Source organism: Monodon monoceros, unplaced genomic scaffold (assembly GCF_005190385.1).
Source record: "Monodon monoceros isolate NGI ecotype Baffin Bay Population unplaced genomic scaffold, NGI_Narwhal_1 Super_Scaffold_6, whole genome shotgun sequence".
NCBI lineage: Eukaryota > Metazoa > Chordata > Mammalia > Artiodactyla > Monodontidae > Monodon > Monodon monoceros.
Genome location: NW_021703783.1, coordinates 3,493,735 through 3,520,684, shown reverse-complemented (window position 1 = coordinate 3,520,684; position 26,950 = coordinate 3,493,735). Strand labels below are relative to the sequence as shown.

The following is a 26,950-nucleotide window of genomic DNA, read 5'->3' as shown; positions in this document are numbered from 1 at the left end:
CACACACCCCACAGAGGCATCCTTGCCTCCCTCTCTCTCACCATAAATGCAGGCAGACCCACAACACCCCACTTTTGGAAGTACTGCTCTAGTCCTGGCTCATTCCAAAAACAGCCAGTTCCTGGAAGAAAACCAAGTGATTGTCACGCTGCCTGGATGCATCCATTGGCCACGTTTGACCAAGTCTGAATTCTTCCCCTTCTCAGGGGAAGCTGTGAAGAACTGAACCCCAGACTCACTCCCCTTCCCGGAGCCCCAGCTGGATCTGCCCCTCCCACTTTGTGCCAGGCGTTCGACATGGGTTTTTTTTGTTTTTTCTTTTTGTGCTCGCAGGAGCTCGGCCGCCTATACTGCTGTTTTCATTGATGCCTTGAGCAGAGCTGGCATGTGCAACCGCCGAGAAGGGGGAGTGCGGAGCTGCGGGGGAAGCATGTAAAAATAGCCTGGCGCGCGTCGTTCGTTCTGCCTGCTCCGGACTCCCTGAACCCGGGCCGAGGTGGGGAAGCTCACATCGCCGTGCACAGTGCGGAACCTGGCCGGGGTCTGCACCCAGACACGGCGCAACAACCGGAGGGCCGGGGGGCTAGAGAACTGCGAAAACTTTTTTTTTTTTAAGAAGCCGAGCGGTAGGGGGATGGGTAGAGAGAAGCTGTTTCTTGCTTCTAGCGCTCCAGCCACACGGCTGCAGGGACTGCTACGTGCCCGCTGGTCCAACAGATTACAGAAGTGCAGCCTGGACTCTGAGCTAGTTTTAGAAACCCATTCTGCAGGTGGGCGATGGGAGGGAGGAGGGCGAGGGGTTTGGTAAGGCTAGCTCTCTGCCTTGCACTACACATCATTCTGAGTGTCTGCTTGCCTGGGGGCGGGTGTGGGGGGGCGAAGAGGAAGTGGCGAGGGGACCGCAGGCGCGCATGCTTTGCCCTAACTCAAGGCGACGGCATTAGCTCCCGAACACCCCACTGTTCTCCCCCAGAGCGTGTTTGTTTCGAAATCGACAGTTGCCAGATGCATGCTGCTTCTAGTTTCTCAGAGAACGGGGATTTTAAAAGCTTTGCTGCCTACGCGGTGGGGTTAGGTGGTAGCTGCAGTTCAGACCTCGAGGGGAGAAGATCGGGAAGGGTCTCTGCCCCTTTCTGCAACCCAGCAAGACAGAGGGACAATCCCCGTGCCACACCTCCATCCCGCCCCACGCTGCATATGGGTAACCATATGTGAAGTGCACGGCAGCCCCACCAGACACCCGGCTATTAATAGAGCCCGGGAATTTGCTCTCTGCCTTTTTCCTGCCACCGAGTAAGGGATGATCTTCACACACATACCCCACTCCGCCCCCACCTCGGCGCACCGTTCCTCCACGAAGGTAAGGGGGCTGCCCACGCGGATCCCCTTCGTGACTACAGGTGCCCAGAGCCTAAGGGCTAACCCAGTTGTAATGACAGCAGGGTCAGAGCGAGGCCAAGGAACGCAGCCTCCAGTCTTTGCGGCTCCGAGCCAACTCCAGAGTACAGAAAGGGCAGCCGCTGGGCTGCCGGAGGCGGGGGACGAGAACGCAATTTGCGGAGCTAGAGCGACCTCCTGGGAACTGCTGCGGGACGAGCGGCTGCGGACCCATTTCTCGATGCAGCGCGGCGCGCAGGCCCCACGGCCCGCGTGGGCTCGGCTGCGGCAGGAGCGGGCGCTGTCCCTGGTCCTGAAGGTGGCCGCGGCCCGAGCTTCCTCCCCGGGGTTAGCGTCCCAGAGGCGGCTCGTAGGTGCTGGAGGGCAGACCTCTCCCCGGCCCGGATCTGGGCGCGAGGGTCTGTTGGTGGTGCCCAAGTGCCATCCCGGCACGGCGCACGGGGCCCCCCTCCCCGACCCCCATCCCCGCGGCCCGGAGCTCTCCGCGGTGCTGCGGGGACCGAGAGCTCGAGCTTGAAGGGTAACGCCGAGGGAGCGGCCGGCCGGAGACGGTCAAGGCGCCGCAGGGAGCAGACGTGGCCCCCGGATCACCCATCCCGATCCGGCTGAAACCGGCACCCTGGAGCCCTAACGGAGCCCAGAGGGGAGGGCAGGGGAGTTCGGCCGCCCAGCGTTTGGGACGTGGGGTGGGGGAGGGTGGAAAGCGAGCAGCGGGGGGCAGGAGAGGGAGCTGGGGTGAGAGCGACTCTTTTGCATTTTCAAGAGGGAGGGGGCCTGAGACAGGCACTGTCTTTCCCGCACCCAGCACACACACACACACACACACACGCACACACGCGCACACGGCCGGCAGAAGCAAGCGGGATGGAGCTGGGAAAGTTTGGCACCAGGTGCGGAGAGGCGGCTGCGGCGGCGGCGGCGGCGGCGGCGCGCGGCGCGGGGGTCCCGGCGGGCTGCGGGGTCTCCGAGCCCGGCCTCTCGCCTCCTTACCTCGGTGTTCTCGGCCGTGTTCTCCGCCATTTTCCTCCTTAGGAGCAGGCAGCGGGAGGAGTGTTTCATGCCCATAAGAGCCAGCAAGGGTTTGGTGATACGGAGATAGTGCCGAAAGAGAGAGCTGGTGTAGCTTTAAAACAGAGAGAGAAAGAGAAAATGGGAGGAAAAAAAAAAAAAAAAAAGCCCAACCCAGTCCCTCTGCTGGAGCATCAGCCGGTACCATCAACCACGGTGGAGTCTTTCCTGCAGTCTCCACTTTGTTTTATTTTCCTCCCTTCTCATCGGCTTCGGATTCCTTCACACAGTTTCGAGTTCCTGTGGCGCCCGCGACCCCCTCTCCGCCTCTCTCCACCCGCGCTGCGGGCCAGGCAGGAGGGAGGGAGCCCCGAAGGCTCCGCGGAGGCGGCGGCGGCGGCGGCGGCGGCTCCTCGCCGGCTGCTCGCAAAGTCCGGCCGGCCGAGGCAGTCGACAACTCCTCTCAACTTCTGCCGATCAGCGGGCGAAGCAACACGCTTCCTGCGCGTCCCTCCCGGGGGCTGAGCCGGTGAGTGGGGGCGGGGAGGAGGTTGGGCCGGGCGGGAGGCTGCTGCTGGGCGCAGACCGAGAGGGCCTCCGCGCCCCGGGCCGCCCCCTCGCCCGGGCTCCGGGGGTCTCTGGGCCGCCTCCACTCCCGGGCGCCGTGGACAACTTGCTGGGGGGGGCAGGGAGGGGGGGGCGAGGGCTGCGCGGACGCAGCCGGGCCACGCGTGATGCTCAGAGAAGGCAGGCGCCGGGGCTGGGCTCCGGCAGGTCCTCGGACCCGGTGTGCGTCTTCCCACCGAGGACGGGCCCTGGGCAAGGCTGGGCCACGGTCACCTCGCTCCCATCCCAGCGCCCCCCCACCCCAGCTCTCCCGCTCCGCTGCCAATTCATGCATCCTTCCTCCGCGTTTGGGGTTTGGGGAGCCACGGGGTGGATGCCTGGATGAGGGAGGGTCCTTAACTCTTTCAACTCTAGGGCTACGTGTAGCATCATGACCCCTTTTTTCTCCCACTCTCCCTCTCCAAGGACCTGGGGCTCCAAGCCTCGCCCAGGCCGAGAGGGTGGGACCAAGGTTCAGCCAGAGGTGGCCTGGGAAAGAGGGTGGGAGAAAGTCAGATGGGTGAGCCTTCCGCCGCGCTCCCCCTGCCCCGGTCTCCCCTGGCAGCCCCCTGCCCACACATCTCTCTTCTCCCTCCTCACCCCTCCCCCAGCATCACCAGATTCTGAAGTCCCTTCTATGGGAGGGGAGGAGGATGTCACGTACCCATTAGGATCCTCTCGATCCTTTTTTAAGGGAGTTTGGGCGGCAGCAGAAGGTGTGAATTTTTATACAATGCATTCCTGTCTTCACTTTGAGAGCTTCTTTCTCTCTGTCTTACTGGCCATCTGTCAGGCGGGTGGGGATTAAAACGGACTTGGGGGGGGGGCGCTCTGTGTCCCCCATTACAACAGGCCTCTGGGGCTGACTCCTTCGAAGACAGCTGCACTTTCAAGCTTTCAGTTCACAAGTCAAGGGCAGGGACCTAAAAGGGGCTCCTTGGGCGTCCTGGCTCTCTTCCCTTCCCCGCTGTGCTTACGAAGGCAGAGCAGTCCTGCACGCATGCCCTATTTGTTATTTAACGTCACCTTTGACAGCCAGGAGGTGTGAGCCTGATTGCCCTCAACTAACCGGAGTCCATTGAAGAAATGGGCCAGGATCTAAAGACATTTCCATCACCCGGTCCTCGGAAAGAGAGGATACATTGCAATAAGTGGAGGAGGGGATGGAGAGTGGGCAAGAGGCTTGAGTTAATGGGTGAGTGTGTATGTGTGTGTGTATGTGAGTGTGTGTGTGTGTGTGTGTGTGTGTGTGTGTTGAGGAAGGAGTACATTTAAATGAAAGAATGACCTTAACCTCCTTAACCTTCTCCTCTCTCACCACAAACCTGGATGCGTGTTCAGGGTGAGCGAGCAGAGTCTGGCAACACCTGGTCATTCTCCTTCCCTTTCACATCCTGCCAACGCGCAGAAGGTGGTGGGGGGCAAATGAGCTGAATCTAAGGAGTGACCTTTACCTTCTTGAACCCCATTTTCTCTAAGCATCCTTCTCAGAGACAAAAGATCTTGAGACATCTGATCTCCTACCAAGAGAGGCTCAGCACTTGTACAGTCAACAGAAACCAGAAAGGGTCTTCCCAGTTCTTCAGTCGTATGCTCTCATTTTACGGATAAGGAGCCCGAGATCAGAGAGAGGACACGTGTCTGTGATCCATCGGCTAGCTGACAGAGCATCTCAGAGCAGCTCCCCAGCCCCCTGGCTTCCAGTCCAGCGCTCTCTCCCCACCCTGCCCCACCTCATACTGCTGCAGCCCGTGCAGTGCATCCGTTCCGTGACTAACCGGGGTGGGGAGGGAAGCTCAGACAAGCTCCCACCGAAATAGGCTGCTGCCTGTGCGTGATTATGTTGCTATGAGAACCTCAGTGGGTGTGTTTCCTCCATTCTCTGTTGAAATCTTTTGCTTGGCTTGGCTTCTCCCCAAGCACGGCTCCCCTTGGAAGGGGGAGTGGAGAGGCTGAGATGGAGAGCTGTATTCTCATAGCAAAGAGTTTTCTAGTCCGACCCATCCAACCCCGAGCCAGCCTGGAGCTGTGCCTGAGGAGGCCAGGCCACCAGGGTGGCTCCAGAGTGGCTGGAGGACAAGACTGAGCGGTCCTGAAAGTGGACACCCCTGTCCTCTGCAGAGCCACCTTGGAGCAGAGAGGAGTTGCCCCTTCTACGCTCCCACCTCTTTACAAATTCACAAGCAAAATAACTGTTACTTTTAAGAGACTAAGTTTGGGGGTAATTTGCTACACGGCAAAAGATTACCTGGATACCCATCTCCTGGAGTTGTGAAAATTCATGATGCATAAAAAATGCCTAGCACATAGTAGGCATTTTGCGGTAGCATTTTCTCACCATCCCCACTGTTCACAAGAATTCGGTCTTTCTCCTTCTCTTTTGTATAGGTATGTCACATAGTCTTTTGCAAGATTTAGTCATTCCACAAAGAACTTACTGGGCATCACTTATATACCTAGCTCATGAATAGGCCCTGGGCTTAGCAATAGGCAACAAAAGATACTGGAATGACCATTGAACAGATCTTAATTTAATTACCCTGGAGGCTTTGACATAGAGAGAACTTTTGTAGAAGAGCTTTGGAAAGGACTCTGCTGGGAGGCAAAAGGACGTATGACAAGGAGTACAGAGACTTCTCCAGGATGTGAGTTAAATGAGTGGTCTGCACACTAGGTCCTACTGGGTACAGAGGTCCCGAAGACACATTTTGCTTATGTCATTTTTCTTATGCTAGAGCTTCAGTGCCACAAAATGTATTGAAGAGTACATGTAAAATGCTTAAAACAAGGCCTGGCTTATGGTCAGACCACGGACATTGTGCTAACATTTGCTAGGCACTGTGCTAGGCTCTGAGTTAAACTTGACAGAGCCCTTCCTTATGTGCTGGAGACTTTCCCAGATGTGTCCTCATGAAGTTCTTTCGACAACTCTTTGAGGTAGAGAGATGCTGTCACTGTCCCCACATCATAACAGATGACACAGAAACACAGAGAACTGCCCCAGTGGTAGAGTCGGCATGCGAATCCAGGAGGTTACCCAGGTTCCAGGAACAAGGGAGTGGATCTAGAAGGTTTCAGTTGGACTAATGGTTTGGTGTAGCTGTTGCAGCAGAGCTGCAAACCCTGGAAGGTCGAGCAAGGCCTCTGAAGTTCCATCCCATAATCATCTCCTCCCAGGCCTCCAGAAGGTGAAGACTGTGTGTAGTAGCTCTACTCCAGGAGCCAACCAACCGTTCCTCTGCTGCCTCCCAAAATCCAGTGCCTGGGGGCCAGGATGCCGCTTCTCCGACCTGCAGACCATACTGCCTGGGAAAGCCCAGATTCTAGCCTGTTCACGTGTGCTTGCTTCAATAAAAGGGGCTGTTTAAGAAATAGCGTGTGTCTTCCCCCTCAGGGAACCTCACACGTGGCCAGGGCTCACATATGGCCGAGACACGCTGCAGTGAATCCATGGCTCCTCAAGAATCAGGCCACAGCCGTTATCCATCACCACCTCCCAGCAGCGAACCCAGCAGTGCGCTTCGTGTCTTCTGGGAGATGGGAGACAAGCCAAGGCTGCGGCAGCCGACTACCTGGCTGAGCCTCCAGACGGCCCCACACCTGGGAAGTTCTCCTGCACAAGAGCCTCTGCCGTCCTAATTCTCCCCAACCCAAGGCTGAATTATTTCTTAAACTGTGTTCCGAAAAACAACTTGTAAGAGTGCCACCAACGCCTGCAAAGTAATTTGGGTTTCTTCCCTTTTTTTTTTTTTCCTTGCCATTAAAACTGGAATGTTATGTCTTCCTTGCTCGGGTAATGTCTGATTGAATCAACTCACTGTGGTTTTGTGCTGGATATGATACTGTTTGGTTTGACTGTTTATTCTCACTATATTTGGGAGGCATTTTCTTAGTAGGTCTGCAGTCAGAGCTTAATCCTTGGTGTTTTAGGCCCCTGAAAAGCTAGACTATTTTCACCTGCCTTTCTCTAAGGGTGAGAAGGACTCCAAAGACATCCAGACATTTTCTCAGTGGCCTACGATGGAACCCAAACTTCTCTGGAGAAAGCAGAAGAGGGACACAGTGGCAGAGCCCTTAAAGATACTAAAATATTCTTTCTAAAATGCTATCGCGACAAAAATCAGCTTTTTCTTCTTGGTGGAAGTTGTACACGCTACTCCGTTCCTCTTTTTCAAGTCTCTCATAAAGGCTCCCCTTTTTCTGGAAAATCTCTCCTGAGTCCCCCCAAAGCCAGCTAGAAATCAACTCAGTCTATCTGGTGCAGGAACTTAACACACATTTTCTTCCATTAGCCCTTATACCACAGCTACTACAGTAGCCAAGCACTGTGCCAGGCATTCTGGACTAAAAGATGAAAAGACAGCCCTACCCTGATGACCTATCTTCCAGGAGGAGTTGGTTAGGGATTCAGGTACTATCAGAGGTCATATGGATTGGTTCTTATAGGTTAAATACAGCTATAATAAATGGCTTATAGTCAGGAAGGCCCTGCCAGAGCTATCTATTGATATGGACAGGGAGACCCTGGAGGCTTTAAGGCCTGGACCAGTAGCCTCCATTCAGGTAAGGCTGGGGACAGCTTCTTTATCAAGATACCAAAGTTCTTGTGTGCTTCCAAAACTTCTATGGATGGGAAGTTTCGCAGCCTTGGCCCCCCAAAAGCATTAAGTACTGATGCCTCTTGGGGCATATAACACACTGTGACCTGCCGTAGCGCAGGGCTGATCTCTGGAGTTTCATGGGTGGCCCTACCTGAAGGTGCACAGAGAATGGAGGCGGCAAAGAAAGCTGTGCTTGATTCCACCTGTTTCCTTTCTGGACCAGTTAACCACCCTGATCTATTTCTTCCATTCCCAAAGGGTTTTTTCTTTAATATAAACCTCTGCTAGATTTTTTTAAATGTACAATATTACCCCTCTACGGTGATACTAACATTTTGCTGTGTATCCTCCATTTGTTTCTCATGCAAACGCATGAATAGATCTTCCTTGACTTACAGTCAGGTTACCTCCTGATAAAACCCTCCCAGATGGAAAATACATAAGTCGAAAATGTGCTTCACACACTTAACCCTCCCAAACATCACAGCTTAGCTCGGCCTCCATTAAACATGCTCAGAACACTTACATTAGCCTACAGTCGGACAAAATCATCTCAGCCAAGGCCTATTTTATAATAAAGTGTCAAATACACCATGTAATGTATTGCATACTGGACTGAAAGTGAAACACAGAACGGCTGTCTGAGTACAGAACGGTTATAAGTATGTCGGTTGTTTACTGTGATCTCGGGGCTGACGGGGAGACCTGGTCGCTGCCACTGCCCAGCATCATGAGGGAGGGTTTCCCTGCCTATCGCTAGCCCGGGAAAGGATCAAAACTCAACATTCAAAGTATGGTTCCTACTGAATGCGGATCACTTTCACACCATGGTAAAGTCGTAAAATCGTACATTGAAACTCTGTATATGTGTTGTATAGACGTGGAATAATAGACATGGCTCAGCAACTCGGTTTCTTTGTTACACAGTGTATTATAGACTCCTTTCTATGCTATTACATGTAAATCCAAGTTATTATTATTTTATTTTTCTTTTTTTGCGGTATGCGGGCCTCTCACTGTTGTGGCCTCTCCCGTTGCGGAGCACAGGCTCCGGACGTGCAGGCCCAGCGGCCATGGCTCACGGGCCCAGCCGCTCCACGGCATGTGGGATCTTCCCGGACCGGGGCACGAACCCATGTCCCCTGCATCGGCAGGCGGACTCTCAACCACTGCGCCACCATGGAAGCCCCCAAGTTATTATTTTTAAAAGCTGTAAAACGTCTCAGTGTGTGCATAAGCCATGCTTTCGTAAACCAGCACCCTACTGATGGATTCTCAAGTCATTCTAAGTATCTTGAATGTCACTCTAAGGAGTTCTGCAATAAATGTTCTTTTACACCCTTATAAACAGGAGCTTTGCTTCCATAAGATAGTTTCCCAAAAGTGATATCATTTTAATTTTTATTGCCAGATCCTCTCCAAAATGTGCTTCCTCAGACTGTAGCCTGAACCCTTGGAAGGTGCACATCCAGCCTCCCTTCCCATCTGCTATTCCAATGTCGAGTACAAAAATATTTACTGCATTCAAAACCCTGGAGTAAGCACTTGAGGGGGAAGATCCATGAAATAAAAGACACGATCCTTGTTTAAAACGCATTTCGACACCAAGAGCTCTACAGCCTGGCAAAGTGTTCACGAGATGGGCTGAGACATGGGGTATTTTTCCCTAGAGGGAAACCAGATTGATTCCAAGTCTAGGCAGCCAGGCATGAATTGGATGTTACCAAGAGGCTCTATAGTCTGAAAAATAATAAAGACAAAAAAAAAAAAAAAAAAAGTAGGCATCAATTACATGCCACTTGGGTGCAATGGCCACAGAGGATACTCAGGCTTTCGGGGCCACCTTCATTTCCCATTCCTTCCAGGAGGCTGTGCCGGAAGGAGAGCCTGGCTTGGAGGCAGGATGCCGCTGCCACTTTTCACGGGGCCTGATAGAAACCCGCCACCTGGAAGACCACAGCCTCCACCTCCCAGAGGAGTCTTGTTTGGTCCCTTTTGAGATAACATTTGTCGTGTTTCAGACTTGCCCATAAGATGTGACCCACCCGTGACCCCTTAACCCAAGGAAACCTTACACCACTTAAAACCTCCCATTTCAGGCTATCAGAGGATGCCTGAAAGTGTGAGAGACGCCGAGGGGAGAAGAAGCAAAAGGAAGGAGAGACCTTTGGCCAGAGCCTGGGAGAAAGGGCCTGGGCTTTGTGGTCTTGCGGACCGGTAGGTAGCCTCTCCATCGGTACAAGAGTGGCTTCCTGGTGATCGCTCTCTGGCAGATGCATTGGGAGAATAAAATGAACCAACGTAGATAAAGCATTAAGCACATTTCCTAGGAAATAGCGTTCTAAGAAAAGTGAGTTTCCTTCCCAGCATCTCTCCGGAGAGGACCATGTCTATCCACGTGGGACAGTAACGGCGTGATGCTCACGGAGAGCATCACTGCCGGGGGCCATCGGATCTGTGCCCTAGTCCCAGCTCTGTCGTTCAATAGCTGGGTGGCTTTGAGGAAGTCACTTTCCCTCTCTGGGCCCCCTGCCTCTTCTTTAAAAGAAGGGGTTTGCATGAGACAAGCCCCACATCCCCTTTCTGCTTTGTCCTTTTTATGTCTGGCATGAATTATGTTTCTAACCACACCCACATAACAACAAAGGCCGGTCACATGCATCTCAAACCAAAACTCAACTCTGATGACCAAAACAAAGGCTGAGGAGTGGGACACACTCTCCCCTGACGTGTCAGAGTGATCAAATGGAAGGTCCACTCCTGTCGAGTCGGAGACTTACAAAGGGGGCCTGCAGCTAACGTTCATTACAATGGTCACTCCAGCACTGGGCCAGGATTAGGGCTTTCCAGAGGTCAAAGGGCAGATTCCATTTTTTTAAACTGTCCTGTTTGACTTTAGCGGTCTCAAAGTCATCCCCAAGTGGTCGTTATAAATAGTCATCACTTGATTTCCCAGACGCTTACGAAGGAACAGAGCTCAATGGGAAAACCAGTGAATTCCTTCACAGCCCGGGCTGCGGGGCTCTGGTCAATTAAAACCCTATCAGGTCTCAGTGATCCGTATCGATGCATGAATCGTGCAAATTGGCAGATTACCCAAAAATCGCTTGTCTGCCCCATTTTATGTTTCCAGGTGCGTGCAAATAGAATTTATACCTGTCTCATGAGTCTTGGCTTCAAAATTTATTCAGATTAATGTGCTGTCCCCAGTACACAACGTTGGCCACGGGCGGTGGTCCAGACAGCGTCCAGCTGGGTTGCTGGCGAAGCCGGCCAGAGTTCTCACCCTATCAGGAGTGGTCCACTCTGGGGCTGATTCGCCTGTGGGGAAAACAAAAATCAGTTATCATCCTCACATATCTCTCAGGGTTATTCCATGGGAAAAACTGCATAAAGGTTGGGTGACATTTAAAAATCACACAGCAAGGAAAGAGTGGCTTCGGTTCCATGGACCGTCCGGGTATCCGTTTAATTCAAATGCAGCTGTGGCTTCCAGAGGGAAGGGCTTCCCTCTCTTGGGATAGAAATATTCTGGAAAAGCTAAGGGCCTCTCCTGTGGACATGCCGCTTCTCTCCTAGGGCCTCACGGGAGGAGGGGGAGCCTGGGGACCTCAGAGCAGTGACTGCAGGCCAAGCAGTGCCAGGCCAGGCACTGAGTCCACACCAAGCCCAGAGGTGAGCACGCTCCTAATGGGGGACTGAACATAGCCTAGAGCCCATGCCTGCCCACAACTCCACCAGGAGGAAGAGCACAGACCTGGTTTTACATCCAGATTCTGATACTTTCCTCTGTGACTTTGGGCACATCGCTCCACTTCTCTGAGCCCCGAAATCCCCACCTGCAAAAAGAGGTGGGCCGAATCGGCACACAAAAAGATGCTCAGCATCACCGATTATTAGAGAAATGCAAATCAAAACTACAGTGAGGTAGCACCTCATGCCGGTCAGAATGGCCGTCGTTTAAAAGTCTGCAAACAACAAATGCTGGAGCAGGTGTGCAGGAAAGGGAACGCTCCTACACTGGTGGTGGGAATGTAAGTTGGTGCAGCCTCTATGGAGAACAGCATGGAGGTTCCTCCGAAAACTAAAAATAGAACTACCATATGATCCAGCAATCCCACTCCTGGGCATATACCCTGAGAAAACCATAATTCCAAAAGATACATGTACCCCTATGTTCATAGCAGCACTATTTACAATAGCCAAGACATGGGAGCAACCTAAATGTCCATCGACAGATGAATGGATAAAGAAGATGTGGTACATATATACAGTGGAATATATTCAGCCATAAAAAAAAATGAAATAATGCCATTTGCAGCAATATGGATGGACTTAGAGAAGGTCATACTAAGTGAAGTAAGTCAGAAAGAGAAAGACAAATACCATATGATACCACTTATATGTGGAATCTAAAATATGACACAAATGAACCTACCTACAAAACAGAAACAGACTCACAGACATAGAGGACAGACCTGTTGTTGCCAAGCGGGAGGGGGAGTGGGGCAGGACGGAGTGGGAGGTTGGGTTGAGCAGATGAAAACCATTACATATAAAGTAGATAAACAACAAGGTCCTACTGTAGAGCACAGGGAACTATATTCGATATCCTGTAATAAACTATAATGAAAAGAATTTTAAAAAGAAAAAATATATATATAACTGAATCACTTTGCTATAGAGCAGAAATGAACACAACACTGTAAATCAACTCTACTTTAATTAAAAAAAAACAAAGGTGGGTCAGGTTGGTGCATCTGGCCTGACCCAGAGCCAGGCTCATTGCACACCTCAGTAAACGGGTGCGACGGTGTGCTGGGTGTGGATGTGACCAACTTCAGTCTGCAAAACTGCATCTGCTGTTATGTTCGACTCTCCGAAACAGAACACCCCCAGAGGCCCAGCATCTGTCAACCGGGTGATGGCTCGAGACAGGGCCACTCCATCTAAATGGCACCTATCAAACCGTATTCTTGCTGCAGCTCTTTCTGTCACATCTGCTTAGTAACTGCTCTGAGTGGTGTCACCCCGGGTCGCATACCATACTGGCAGGTATGGAGGACATTGCCCTTTTCCCTTAACTTCTGGAAAACTCAGCTTATGCAAGTGGCCAAATCTGCCACTCAACATCTTCAGGACTCAGTGAATGCACCCTGAACAAACTGGGATTAATCACAGGCAGGAAGGAAGGAGTCGGCACTTTGGCAGGTGGATGGCTGAGGAAGAGGGGGAGAATGACATCAGAACAACTTTGCTTATACACCCTGGCTCTTCTACAGCCTGCGAAGATGGCCTTTTCTTTTTGAAACAAATCTCCATCTGTATCTTTCCCCGCTGTCCCATAAACCAGCCCTGGAAGGTTCAGGTCACGGTTTCCAGCTGGGAGGCTCTGAGCAAATCTCATCCCCCTCCTTCCGCCTCATTTTACCCTCAAGTTCATAAGACAAGGGTAGGCTTCCCCCTTTCTTCTCCTGATTGGATAATGCAGTCCCTGAAAACTCTGCCCTTTCCCAAGCCAAGTTTGGGACAAAGTTTCCAGTCCTGTAGAATCATGGCCATGACTTGGGTGGGGAAGAAGGAGATTGCACCCATGAACTACTGGACTTTCTCTAAGCAGGACCAAGGGCTCCTTTCCTGTCCTGGGATCAGAGGCATTTTTGTCTATCAGCATCTCAGGCAGGGCTCGGCTGGTGTAAGAGGAACTCCAGTATAACCAGGCCACTCCACCCTGTGTCACAACTAAGTAACAAGGGTCCAAAGTTCCTCTTCTTGAAACTACATGTGACAGAGAATCCCTTATAGTGCCCTAGCCCCCCCGAAGACCCTCCTAAGGGTCTCTAGGGCACCCTGCAGGACCACACTGCGCGCACTCACGCTGTCTTCTTCTTCGTCTCTGCTCCCCTTGGTCAACATCCAGTGACCTTGAACTTGCTTCCGGAGCCTTGCCGTGGCCCGTGTTGTCAACGTCCCTCAGGAAGCTGCTGATGGCCGTGGAGGCTGCTGTCTCCCTGTGCACCTGGCAATTCCCGATGTCGTGCAGAAGCTAGGGCAGATCTGCGAGCCCCCAAGCTCACTTCTCGTGCTCTGAGTCTCACTGAGCCTTCTGGGGAAACGGCCCTTTCCGTTTCTGACCCTAACCCTTCCGTTCGTCTGCCAGGACACGAGGCCCCGTGTCAGGGTGGAACAGAGATCACACCCCATCCCATCTGCCGCCTCGGTCTCTTCGCCTGTCTTCCAATCACAAAATAACGGCACAAGCACCTCTGTTCTTCAGCCATGGATGAGAGCGCCCATGCAGGTCAGTCCATGCAAACGATATACCCTGGGGGAGCAGAGGGGACCTGCCCCAGTGTCGATGGCTCGGGCTGGGCGTACTCAGAGGGCAGATGGGTGGGCAGCCCTGTCTTTCCCTTTCAGTTTCCAAACATTTGCTCACGCCTCGGTGACAGGAATTTCCCACCAGTGTATCTGGTCATGTCCTGCCCTACATGTAGTGGGCAGGTGGGTGGTAGCACGTATGGAAGGTCCACAACAGGGAGGACCCGTTCTCACACCAGTCCCAGCTCTGTCCTCCTGCTTCAGCGAGTTTCATATCTCTCTGCCCCGCCTTCCCCTCCACCCCTACCACCATCAGCTATCACCTCTCCTGGAGAAATAGCCCAAGTCGGTTGCTAGCTGTCAGCCATGGGTGGCCTTCCCAGAGGTACATAAATTTCAGGAGGAGACTCTGGAAGCCGGCCTCACCTCCAAGTGACAAAGGAATGAATCTCTAATGGTGGAAGGTCAAGCATCAGTTCCACACTGATGAGAGCATCGTTCTGGGGTGGAAGTTCACCCCGCACGCTTCCCAATCAGGCTACACCGGGGTTTCATTCTCCTGCCTGACGGTATAAGTTGTGCCCTGGCTGGCGGGCTGCAGAGAAAGCATGGAGCTCTGGGGAGGGGGTGGGGGGGGGAAGCACTGAACTGAAATCAGGAGTCTCAAATTCTAATCCCAGCTCTGCCCCAAGTTGCTGAAGACCCCGGGGAGGGAGTTATCAAGAGAGAAGTGGGAGGGCGTGGCTAAGGTCTGTCCCGGCGCTTCGAGTCCCTGGCGTTCCCGGTCGTCTTTCTCTGTAGAGTTTCGACGAGCTGAATCCGTGGGTCACTCTCAACTCTCCATTCTGTCGTTGGGAACCCGTGGTGGCATCCAGAGGAGAGGTGCTTCCCCAGCTCCAAACAAATGAGGAAAGGAAAGAAAAAGTACTGGGAAAGCTTGTGCTCCAAGGGCTCCAGCACGTGGGCCACAAGAACACCCAACCCTACCTATCTTCAAAGTGGTTTTTCTGTTTAAAAAAAAAAGAAAGCTTAAATGCCACCTCTTCCCCCTGAGGATCTCAAATGCTCATGGTCTCCCAGTAGGAATCATCTGTTCTAAAACACTGCATCCAAGTGAGGCTTGCAGAGAGGGTCTCTCTAGCTGGGAATTTATGGAGAAATATGGCAGCCAGGGTTCCGCATTCTCCGTGCCCACGCAAAGCATCCGTGGACTGGGACCGCTGGGCGTCTATTTGCAAGGCAGCCACAAACGGCTTCCTGTTCCTCTCCCATCTTCCCCACCACCACTGCCTCTTCCTCTCTGCCCCCACTTCCACAGTGTCCTCCGCTTCCACTGAGATGCTTTTAAATGAGTGGATAGTGCCTGAAGCATGAATAAAGAAACCGGAGGGCCGAACCCGACACTAACAGGTAACATGTAAAACCATGTAATATGTAACATATGTAACATACACAGCAGGTTCCAAGAGGCCTCCTCATTCCGGGGCAAAGATGCCACGAGACCATGTGTGTCCAGCGTTCCTCGGGGGTAGGGAGAGCCCTCAGGCTGGTCCTTCCCCTGAGCCCAGTGGGCTTGCACAGGAGTGATTTAACCTTTCTTGGCCATCAGCAGGTGAAAAGCAGGAAAGCCTTCTCAAGAGATGTCACGGTAGCTGTGTCTTTGGAGGTTTTTTTTTTTTAAGCAATGAAGACAGTTATCTAAGGAAAACGGTTTAAGTCTAGTGATGCCTGGAGCCAGGGGGCAGGACATAGGGCTTCAAGGGCCCCCCACTAGATTGCACAGTCTAGGACTATAATAAAAACACTAGCCAAGTTCCTGGGGCCCTTCTGAAGACAGCCGGTTGGGCACGGCTGGTTCCCAGCCTCCCCCAATCTGGAGAGCCAGGGAGAACCCGGTCCAAGGCCCATGCGGGTGAAGGAGTCTTGGGACCAGCTCTGGCCCACAGGGAATCAGGCCCAGCCACGAACAGCGGCCACCAGGGAAGCACAAACTCATGCCTGGAACATTAACCCTGCTTGGTTTTCTCAGACACAATTACACGGAGGAGAGAAATTGGAGGGAGAAGGTTACTTTAATAACATGAATTTTTAAAGAGCTTCCAAGACTTTCTCTGTGGAGAGGCCTGCCAGGGGCTCCAGCCAGGACTGGCTCTGCCAGCTCAGACTCCGGGGACCTTGGGGCAGCCCCTTACGCCTCCCCTCCCACCCGCCAGGCGTCCTAAAGCAGCACCCTGTGGCTTCGCCTGGACTTCTAGTACCTGTAACCTCCTACAACAACTTTTATTTCCTTCCTTCATTCCTCCCCAAAGCCCTCAGGGCTGCTTCCTGACGGATCTTCCCCCTCCATCCAGCACAGCTGTCAGTCTCTCAAACTGGCCAGGCCACCGGGCAGACCTCCCAGTCAGGCATATGCCTGATGTTCTTAGCAACCTAACTCTGCCATGGTGCTGTTTCCAATGGGTAAAGGTCACACAGGTGTGTCTACTGCCACCCAGAGCATCAGGCTGGGAGAGAGAGACTCTCCCAGCCTCATCCCCTCTGAACACTCATGGGATGGATTTGAGAATTAAGAGACAGCAAACACTTCATGGGATGCTGGCAGCCCCAGCCAGGTAGCCATGCCTCTTTAGGCTCCAGAGACAAAAGCGAAGGCTCTGATGGGGGTTGAGAGGAGATCGCCGGCGTCAGGTCCATCGCACACTTTACCATGGTGACCGCGCAAAGGCAGCTAAAGACCTTCTATAGCAGCAGTTGTTTCTGTTCAGCCAGCTGTCCTGGGGAGATGGTGCGTGAGTCCACTCACCCCCAGCTAGGAGCAAACTGACTGTCTCTTTCTGAGACAGAAGTGTGTGCAGTTGGCCAAAAGGAGGTTCTTCACTCCCACTTTTATCCTGCTTTTTGTGACCAGTTTTAATTTTTTTAGAGGGAGCCAGTGGATGGTAAACTCTTTGAATCCCTAATGTCCAAAGCGACTCTTTTCCCCTACACACTTGAAGGAGAGTTTTACTGGGGACAGATTCCAGCTCACTGTCTTCCCCACCCCCGAGGGTTCATGCTCCTGATTCCACTGCCTTTTTGCATCTAGTGTAGCCAGTGAGAGGTCTGTTGTCCCTCTCACCCTTCTCCTGTTTAGATCATCTTTTTTCCCCCCTCTTTCTCTCTGGAAGTTGTTAAGTGTTTGTTTCTGTTTTCTCCTCTAACTTTGCGGTTGTGCTGTAACTAGTTATAGGTGTTTGTCACTCTCCCTACTTGACCCTTGGTCATCCTATTTAATCTTGGGATTTTGTCTTAAATTGTTTCTTTTCTACCTCCTGGTAAATTTTCTAGCAGTGTTTCTTTTCTACTTTATTCTTTCCATTCCATCCTTTCCTTCCTTTGGAAACTTCTTGTGGACAGAATGTGTCCTCCACATCTCAGCGTTTCTTTCCATGTCTCCGTCTCGTGGTCCTTTAGACCGCACGCTGCAGAGAACTCCTCCAGTGCACCAATTTCTCTTCAGTTACATCCACTCTGCTGGTCCAGCCCATTTGTTGATTTTTACATGTCGTTGTGAACACTTTTAGTTTCCAAGGTCTCTGGCTGAGTTTTTACAGATCCGATAGCTGTACTTATTCCAAAGGCTCTGGAAAAGTCCTATTCTGCTTACACTGTTAGCATTTCCCTGAGTGCGAACTTTTGTTTGCTGCCATCAGTGCCTTTTGCACATCTTTTTGGTGAATCCTGGAGGCACACTCATTTTTTGTATCAGAAAGTCCATGTGGGCCTGGTCAGCAGAGGGAAGGATTTGGATATATGGTGGGGAAGGTTTTACCCCAGCCTTTCCAACATAAGCAAGGGAAAGCCCCTGCTCTTGGTAGAGTGAGTGAGCAGGGAGTGTAGAAGTGGACATCTTCCTGGGTTGTGTCAGCCACCCGGAACACTGCCCTGCCCCTCTCACCCAAGCATCCAAGCAACCTCTATTGCCCACTCCCTGCCCCGTGGGGGTCAGATATGGAGGTGTGGGGGGATTCACCTGCCTGCCTGATCCTCCTGGTAACCCCAACTGCTCACCCTCTCATGTACTCCTGCCTTCCCTCTGCCCCATGTCTGCCACGTCCAGTCCCAGAGCCCATCTCTTAGTAATCCTTCTGTAGGGACATTTGAAGCCGTGAGTTCCTTCATCAATCGGACCTTGACTACTTTCCATCCTTCAGGGATTCGTCCATTTCTGATGTACCAGGGACATCCTTTTTTGATTTCTGGCACTGCTGATATATTTTTTTAAAGTATATATTCTGTCATTTCTGGGAGTTTGGGATGGAAGGGTGAGATTGCCAATTTTGCTGAAACCCTCATCTTGAACCAAAGAAGTGATATGCTCTCAATAAAGAGTGGTTAGATGAATGAATGGATTCTAATGCCTCACTCTGCATTTTATTTTAAATTTTCCTGCGTTTGAAAAATAGTTGTTGATTCATTGACAGTGACTGATTTCAACAAGCTCCCCCTCCCATTCTAAGTGGATGGACAACTGGCCATCTGTTGGAAGGGTCTTAGGCCCAGTTGAATGGTTGTTGTTTTTTTCGCTTTTCCCTATTATTCTGGATTTCCCAAGGATTTATAAATTGAAAAAAGACCCTCACGCTTTTCGTTAATAACAGGTGCGCACATGAGCTAATACCCGCTGGGGGCTCCTGATTCCAAGTGCAACTTTGTCATCCTTCCGAAATATTAGGGAAAGTTGGATTCTAGAGAAGGGGATGGGCCTTTGACAGCACAAGAAGGAGATGAAACCAGCCCTCTTCCTCCTCTGCCTTTGAAGCACACATGGAAGCTCAGTGATGCTGTCCCATTTTTTGTCATTGGAGTCAAAGCCGGGGGAACAAGTTTCTCTCCCGTGATTCACATTCACAATCCAGGCAGCACCCGTGGCAGCAAATGTGCCACTGGTTCCTGTGGAACGCGGAGGGGCCCAGGTTCTATAGGATAAATTCCTGCATGGGCTGCGGGATGGAGGATGTGGCATCACGTAGAGCCTCATGAAGAGTTATGTGTACGTATCATGAAGAGATCCTGATTCCATTGGAGAGTTCAGTCTACCCCTTCTCAATAATGTGGCCGCCTCCCCTCGACTCACCAAGGCCCCGTCCCATTCCCAAGGTCTAGCTAACTTTCCGTCCCATAAAACGTTTCCTGTGGCCTCCCAGCCCCAGGGGAATCTTTTTTTTTCTTTAAACTCTCAAAGTATTATACACCATGTCACTCACTTTGACAGAGCGTCTTACAGAGTTTTGTCCTACTTTAGTCAAAAGTTACATCCAGCCACTGTGAGTCTGCAGAACACAGCTTAAGGCAAGGAAAACGCTCTCAGAAGAGTACAAGAACTGTCATCGCACTGTCCCTGCAACACCCCAATCACCAAGCCAGAGCTGATTACCCTTAGGTTGAATACGAGGCTCAGCTTTGCTCATTAAACAAAATCGCTTCTGTCCTTCCTCCAGTCAGTCGGTCCTCGATTGGTAAGGGTTACGGCCGATTAGGGTACCGCAGCGGCAAAGCAATAACAGGCTGGGGGACAGTCAAGGGAAGGGAAGGTTAGGACCAAACCATTTAAAAGAGATGAAGCTGTGTTCCTTGGGTTCCGTTTCCTAAGGCAGAGGGTGGTGTCCTTTTAAAGATCTCCATCAAAAGTGCTCAGATGAGATGTTTCCCAACTTAAAGGCCATAGGAATACCCACCACAGGGAAATCCAGGTACCCGGGGCACCCCACGTCCCCCCCTCCAGTCCAAGATGAACAAAGTGCAGCTACCTCCCAGTCTTGTGCTGCATGGGGGCTCCGCCGTGTCCTGGCCGTGCCCCTCGGTTTCCCCACTGTGAGCCCCAAGAGCACGGAGCCAGACCTTCTGTGTGTCCCCCTCTCCGTGCCTGGCCCTACTCTGTGCTGAGCACACAGAAGGTGCTTATACACACTAGTCGAATGAACGAATGAGCGAGTGAGTGAATGAATCAGTGGCCACACCCCCGTTCTGGCCCCTCCCCCTAACCCTTATTTTCAGGCTCACTGCCTTTCATTATTCTGGAGCAAGGTTAGGAAGCAGGTTTTTTTAAATAATTTTTGCACAACCAGGTAGCCTCGTAAATAGACCCCTGCAGCCCCACAGCCCTCGTGACCCCCTTTCCCCAACCCCCTCACATCCAGCACCACCGGAGGAAAATTGGTTCCCACCTACAGCCAATCACACTCCAGGCGAACCCTACAAATGCAAGTTCCTGCAAATATACATACACATACAGGATGCTGATTCGCTCAAGATGCTGCCTGGTTTCTCCAAGACACAGGCCTGGTCAGCCCAGTTCCTGAGGGCCCCTCCTCCCTCCACCATCCACAAGTGGACAGACTCCAAGCCCTGTCCCTGTTTGGTTCACAGCCCTGCTCACGTCAGAACCTGCAAACAGCTGCAGACCTTCTGTCAGGCAGAAAAGAGGGCAAGAGGTGGCCGTCAGAGCTCTAGGGCGACCATCCTGATGAACCCGGCCGGGAGGGCTCCACCGGAGAAGGCTGTTTTGCAGGGACTCATCCAGTCTGCCTCTTCTCCTGACCTGCCTGCACAGCCCCGAGCAAGAAGCCTACCCCAAGAGAGGGAGGGGAGAGGGAGGGAGAACACGTGTCCGCGGCCGAACCAGGGCTGGGGCTCGACGGGTGTCCTCCAGGGCCTGTGAGTGCAGACGTACTCGCAGGCACTCGCCTGATTCACTGTTTATAAACCTGCCAGTAGCAGAACCTCTTTCACGCGGAGAATCAGACTTGAAAGAAGACGTCTTAATTTCCGCCCGCCTCGCCCGACAGGCTCACGTTTCTGTCACTGCACGTGGAGGAGGGCTTGTCCCCTTCCAAAGACTTTTGGAGGCGAGGCCACAGGCTCCCTCATTCCTAGACACCCACCTCCTAGCAAGAAGGGCTGCTGTGTGCCTGGTCTGACCCACCCCCACTGCCGGCTGAAGCTCCCCTCAAAGTTGCTTGGCTCCCAACGGGGCCAGAAAACTTTTGGGCCTCTTCTCTGGAAACTCCAGTCTTGGGGGGGAAGATAAAGGAATTTTATTAAAATCAGTCTTAGGACCAGTGACCTAAATGAGGTCTTCCCTCTACCAACATGCCTAGGTTTTTAGTAGACAAAGCACGACTCCTGAAGCTAGGCTGAGTACCCAGCCCAACCCCGTTCTTGGCAAATTATCAGAAAACCAACTTTAAAAGCTCTAACATGGGAAAATATGTCTAAAACACAGAACTAGAGGCACAAAGTTCATCGCCCTTCAGACCCCCGTCCTCCACGCACATCACACACCCACAGGACAGGGAAGGGAGTGATCGTTACAAACAAGAGTGTTCTGGGACACAGGGCTCTCCCAGGACTTGAGCACAGCGGCTGCCTGTGCCTCCACACCCCAGCATCAGCCTCCTGGGACCCCAGCGCTGGGACCCCCTGGCCAGGGGGAAGAGGCAAGCCCAGCTTCCCAGGGAGGCCGGAGGGGACAGACGCTGCTCGCCCTGGCCAGGGGGAAGAGGCAAGCTCAGCTTCCCAGGGAGGCCGGAGGGGACAGCCGCTGCTCGCCCTGGCAGGACCACACTTAGGGAGGTTTGTGCAGATTGCTTGCCTGCATGCCACCTCCGCCTCTGCCAGAGACCAAAGCAATGCGTACCCCAGGAGTGTAACAACTCAGGAGGTGGCCGCAGGCTGCAGAGCCACGGAGGACTTGGCCGGCAGGGGGCCGGCAGCTCATCAGGCCCAGGTCATCAGGCAGAAGAAACCCCCAGGGATCCCTCGCAAGACAAACAGGCAAGTTCACTGGTTCACCTGGTGGCAAGTGACATTCAGAGATGCTCTGACCGGCCTGAAACTGATTTTAAAACAAAAGCTGAAACCGTTTGGGTGGGGAAAGGTCAGTCCTTGGCTGACGGTCCCCAGGTCCAATGTCCAGCGCCCTCCCAGGCAACCAGGCCTCGGCTCTGCACACCCCCCAAATGTGCTCGGCCCCATACCACCACTGCCACCTCTCATGAGCCGGTGCCTCGGGGACAGCCCTGGACCCTCCACGCCACTGGGTTTGCTCTGCACAAAGTGGGAGGAGGACGCAGTCTCCCCATGTGACATTTCCCACCTCCCCGAGGCCGGGCAGTGGGCAGTACTGATAAGGGTCACCTGTGTGCTGACTGCACCGCTCAGACGGGGACCCTGCCCTCAGGGAGCTTACAATCTGATGGACTGACAGCCCCTACTCTCCAGAGGAACAGAAACAAACAAGAAGGAGAGCATTATAAACCGATAAATAATGAAAGTGAGGATTCCAATACCGCCCGGAGACAACTCCAAGTTTAGGCTGTCCGTTCAACAAAGGTTTACGGACAACCTGAGGTGCCGGGCTGAGCACTAGGGATATAAAGATAACGAAGACATGATCCCTACCCTCCGGGGCTGCATCACTCAGCCAAGAGCCCTCGAGAGAGACGGGAGGTGAGGGCCTTGACGGGACGATGGAAAGACTCTATGGAAACATTTGGGAGCCACAACTAGTCTAGGTGTGTGCAGGAGAAACTTTAAACAGTGGTGAGGAGTGTTAAGCGAATAGAAGTGGAAGGCGCCAGGCCCCGGCGCGGGCTGCAGACAGTGGCAGTGGCGTGGAAACAAGGAAAGGATCGGACAGGGGCGGCTTCTGGGGAGGACACAGCTCAGGAGCCAGCGCGGGGGCACCGGGCGACTGTCGGGGGGGGGATAAGCTAATGGTCCAGAGACAGAGCGGGCGCTGGTCCAGGGCAGGAAACAGCGGGCCCCACTGGGGGCGCACCTGCCCTGAGATAAAGATCAAAAGACAGCTACAGAAACAGACTCAGCCCCCAAAGAGCAGGCGTCGCCTGCCCCCTCGCCAACAGCTGGACACAGAACACAGAGGCTCACAGAGGTTAAGTAACTTACTCAAAGTCACACAGCAAAAGTGCTGTCGGGACTTGAGCACCAGTCTCCGGGTCCCACTCGCCACGCTCATCAAGACCACGGGATGTGGGGGGCCTTGGACACCCTGCTAAGGAGTTTGGACTTTATCCCGGAGGCACTGGGGAAGCCATGAAGAATTTTAAGTGGGAGGAGGCAGTGTCGCATTTGTAGACGCTCATCCTGGCCACTGCGTGGAGAATGAATGGGAGGGGGCATGGGCGGGGGGCGGAGGCTGCATAAACCCCAGCAAGAGATGTCAGGGGTCTGGAGGACACCGTGGCAGCCGAGATGAAGGATGAACTCCACCGACAGGGTGAGGGCTGGGTTTGGGTGCAGAGCAGAAGGAACCACGGCGCAGAGCAGGCACCCGGGTGGGCTGAGCCACAGCTGGGTCTCGTGCAGTGGTTGATCTGGCCAGTGGGTGGCTGGAGACAACATTTACCCAGATAGGGAGCCAAGGAGGAGCAGGCTGGGCGTCAGGGAAGGAATTCAGTTTGGGGGTAGCCAGGAGGAGGTCCCCGTTGACAGACGGTCCTCGGGAAAGACCTCTGGCTGGGCGCCCACGCCAGCCGGCAGTCATCTGCACCACGATAACATGTGAACTCAAGGAGAACGTGACAGTTGGGGACGGCAGAGGGCAGACACGGAGTTCTGGAAGACCCCGATCTTTAAGTGGGGTGAACAGAGGAAGAGGATCTCAGCAAGGAGACTGAGAAAGCAGGGCTCGAGAGACAGCACAGTCAGGGAAGTCAGGGCAGCAGGGCATCTCGGGGGAGGCGGGTCAACAGCAACCCTCGGAGGAGCCTTGGAGGTATGGGGGGCCTGGGAGGGGTGTCCACTGGGCTTTATAAGTGGAGGTCAGCAGTGATTTCAGCTGAGTGGTTGCACAGCATCTTCGAGGGCAGAGGTGGGCAGTCTATGAGAGCTGGATTGTGAGGGTTGGCAGGTGAACAGGAGGGGATGCCGGTAGAGACAGTAAACACAGACGGTACTTTCAAGAACGCTGAACTGTCAAGAGAAGCGGCGACCAGGCCCCAGTTTCAGAGGGACCTGGGGTTGAAAGAGGGTTTTGTCGTAAATTGTATTGAAAGAGCCAGGAGCGAGTTTAAACACCAAGGGAAAGGAGCTGGCGGTGAGGAAAAGATTCAGGCAGGGAGAGAACCACCAGACATGGAATAAGCCCCCCAGGCAACAGGGAGGGGACGGGACTCAGAGGCGAGGCGCGGGGCGCAAGCGCCCTCCACCAGTGTAGCGGGACGAGGGGCTGCCAGGAGGAGTGGGCAGAAGGGTCCTCCCACGTACTGAACTTCACTTTCACCTTGAAGTACAAGGTGAGGTTGCCGGGAGCTGGGGCTGGGGAGGGGAAGTTAGCAGGAAACAGAGCTCAGGGAGACAGCTGAGGGTTTGGGATGGCACTTGTGGGGACCAGGGATGAGGGTGTGTGGGACCTTGGGGCCTCATCAGGGACAGCACAGCTGGGAAGCCCCGTGCTGGCCTGAAGCCGGGAGCTCGTGTGGCCTTCAGCCACTCTCAGCCAGCCCAAGTAGGAGCAGAGCAGCCACCCAGCGAGACTGAGCCCAAGTGGCTCCCACAGCGGTGGCTCAGCCGGGCAGACGAAGAGGCCGAGGAGGTGACATGCTTATTGCAGGAGTGGTTGACACGGCGGGTCATAGCGAAGCACGTGACAACGCGGGGGACTTACTAGGAGTCTTGGGAGGAAGACTCCCAGGCCCTTGATGCTGGGGGACCGAGGGATGAGAAGTCGGGATGCGAGAGGCGCGGGCAGGTGGGCCCGTGACGGGTGGGGGGAGGGGGAAGGTGATGGGGACGGCTTGTCTCCACCAGTGCACCAGCGCACAGCAGCCACCGGCAGCGAGGGGCTCCCCCGCTGGGGCTTCTCTGGGCACCTAGTGCCTTTCCCCGCCCAGACCCTCCCCTCCCCCACCTCCCGTCCGCACTGCATCACAGACTCAGACTGTAAGAGCCTGCTTCGCATCAGGCTGGCGCTCGGCGGGCTCAAGGGGCAGCCAAAAAGGAGGCGCTCCCGGCCTCCGATCAGAGGTCACCCTCCCGGCAGCCGGTGTCTCCCCCCAGCCCCCAGCCCCGGGGCTTGCTGTTCTCTGATCCTGCTGGCTCTCGGCTTTTCGATTTGCCCATTCACCCCCACCCCCATTGACCCATGGCAATGGGTCTCTGGCCCCTAAGCCTTCATGGACCCCATGGCACCACTGGTGGTGTCACCCCCATGCTGGATCCAGCTCTTGCCTGGCTGGGACACTGTTAGCCTGGCCCTGGTTGGAAGTGGACCGCAGTCCTGGCGGCCTTGCTAACTCCCTGGGAGTGAGGAGGGTTCAAGCGGCTTGGGACTGGGCCTGGCCTTCCCTCCCCATCCACAGACATGGCCGGGCAGCTGATTTCCTGGTGGGCTCGCGCCCCATGCCCACATGCGGTGGGTGAGTGGCCCCTGCCCACCAGCCCCCTGGAGCCAGCCTGGTCATTACACTTCTCAGAACATGAGCACCTCGCCTCGGGCCCTGTGCTGGGAACCCTATGGTCACGGCGATGCCCCAAGCACTTAGCCGTGGGCATAATCCTCACCTTACAGTTGAGGAAAGGCAGGCTCAGAGAAGTTAAGTAATTTGTCCTGACGTCACATAGTTGGCAAGGGGCAGAGCCAGGATTCAAAGCGAGGCCTTTCTTCTACCAAAGTCAGATGCCTCGACCCCCTCCCAGCCAGCCCTCCTTGAGGGTCTGATGGCTTTCGTTCATTCGTCCATTCATTCATTTACCAAACATTTAAGGACTCACTGGCCTCCAAATCCTACTTTGGAATTCAGAAACGTTCAGTTTGGTGTAAAAGGAACAGGTTCGGATGGGCTGAGGTGTCAGGTAAGCAGGGGCAGAGTGGAGCCCATTCCTTAGGGCAAACTGAGAATTATCTCCTGTAGCCAGAAAGAGCTCTGCAGACCTTCCAGTCGCCTCTTCTTGTTCTCACTTACAGGACCCAAAAAAGGAAGAGAGAGAGAGTTGGGAACGAGACGGCACTTCCCAGCCTCGCTCGGGGAGACCTGACTTGGGGAGAAAGAGCTCTGCGGGCAGGGCTGTCTCCCGCGTGCACTAGCTTCATAGTTTTTATCGCTGGGACAAAGCTCAGACGGGACAAAGCTCAGGCAGGCCAAGTCTTAGGAGACCTGCTACTCCCTCATTCGACACGCCCCGCACACACACCCATCCCACCACCAACACAAACAGTCTGCATCCACCTAGGACACCCGGCTGTCAGCTGCGATTCTGTTATCCAAGCTACAGCCGACAGGACCGGTGGACATCTCACTTCACGACGGCCAGTGTATCATTCCCGGAGGTGGCCTCGTGTGAAAGTGGCTACTGACAGGGGTCGTGGTGACAGCGGTCTAATCGAACTCTTTCCAGAGATTTGAATTCGAGAGAAAAGGCAGCTGGTAGTGTGACTAAAAGCTAAAAGGCACAGAGAGAGAAGCGCAAGTGAGCCTCTCGGGGCCGAGAATAAGCGGAAGCAGGTGGTTGAGAGTGGCAGAGTCGGGGCAGGGGGCCCAAGGACCAGGCGGCGTGGTCCGGGGGCTCCATCTCGCCAGAAAGCCAGGATAAGCACGATCCCTGGAGCTGCTTGAGATCCAGAATCCTGTTCAAACTCCTGGAAGTCAATCTGCCCTCAGCGTTTATGGAATCTTTCCAATTTCCAGAAATATCCTTACAATAAATCCCCATTACTGAAGGTCACCCCAGAGGGCCTCTGTGCCCCTGAGAGAGTCTGACTGACCCCCAAGCTCCTTAAACCTGCGGGGGGTCACGGGGAGAGGATGGAAGAGGGCTGGGGGCTTGGGTGAGTCTCCACACTCAGACGCCTGCTGCCTTTCACCCCATCCTGCCCTCCCGGACTCCTGCCCAAAGCCCAGCGAGTGGCAGGAGCCCGGGGTCAATCACTCCCCTCTCCCTCTGCCTCCACGGGCCCCTCTTAAGCCACCCGGGCCACAGCTGTCCGCCTGAGGCAGTGATTTATAGCAGTGCAC

General features: G+C 53.8%; 1 protein-coding gene across 1 annotated transcript in view; it reads right to left on the bottom strand.

The window, feature by feature from the left end:
• PRMT8 (protein arginine methyltransferase 8) overlaps positions 1 to 2,902 on the bottom strand; it is a 79,723-nt gene extending 76,821 nt beyond the window's left edge. Inside the window, exon 1 of the mRNA XM_029205361.1 lies at positions 2,389 to 2,902. Within this exon, the coding sequence (XP_029061194.1) occupies positions 2,389 to 2,463 (75 nt within the window). The 5' untranslated portion in view covers positions 2,464 to 2,902. The remainder of the gene's footprint in view (positions 1 to 2,388) is intronic.
• Positions 2,903 to 26,950: the final 24,048 nt, after the last annotated feature.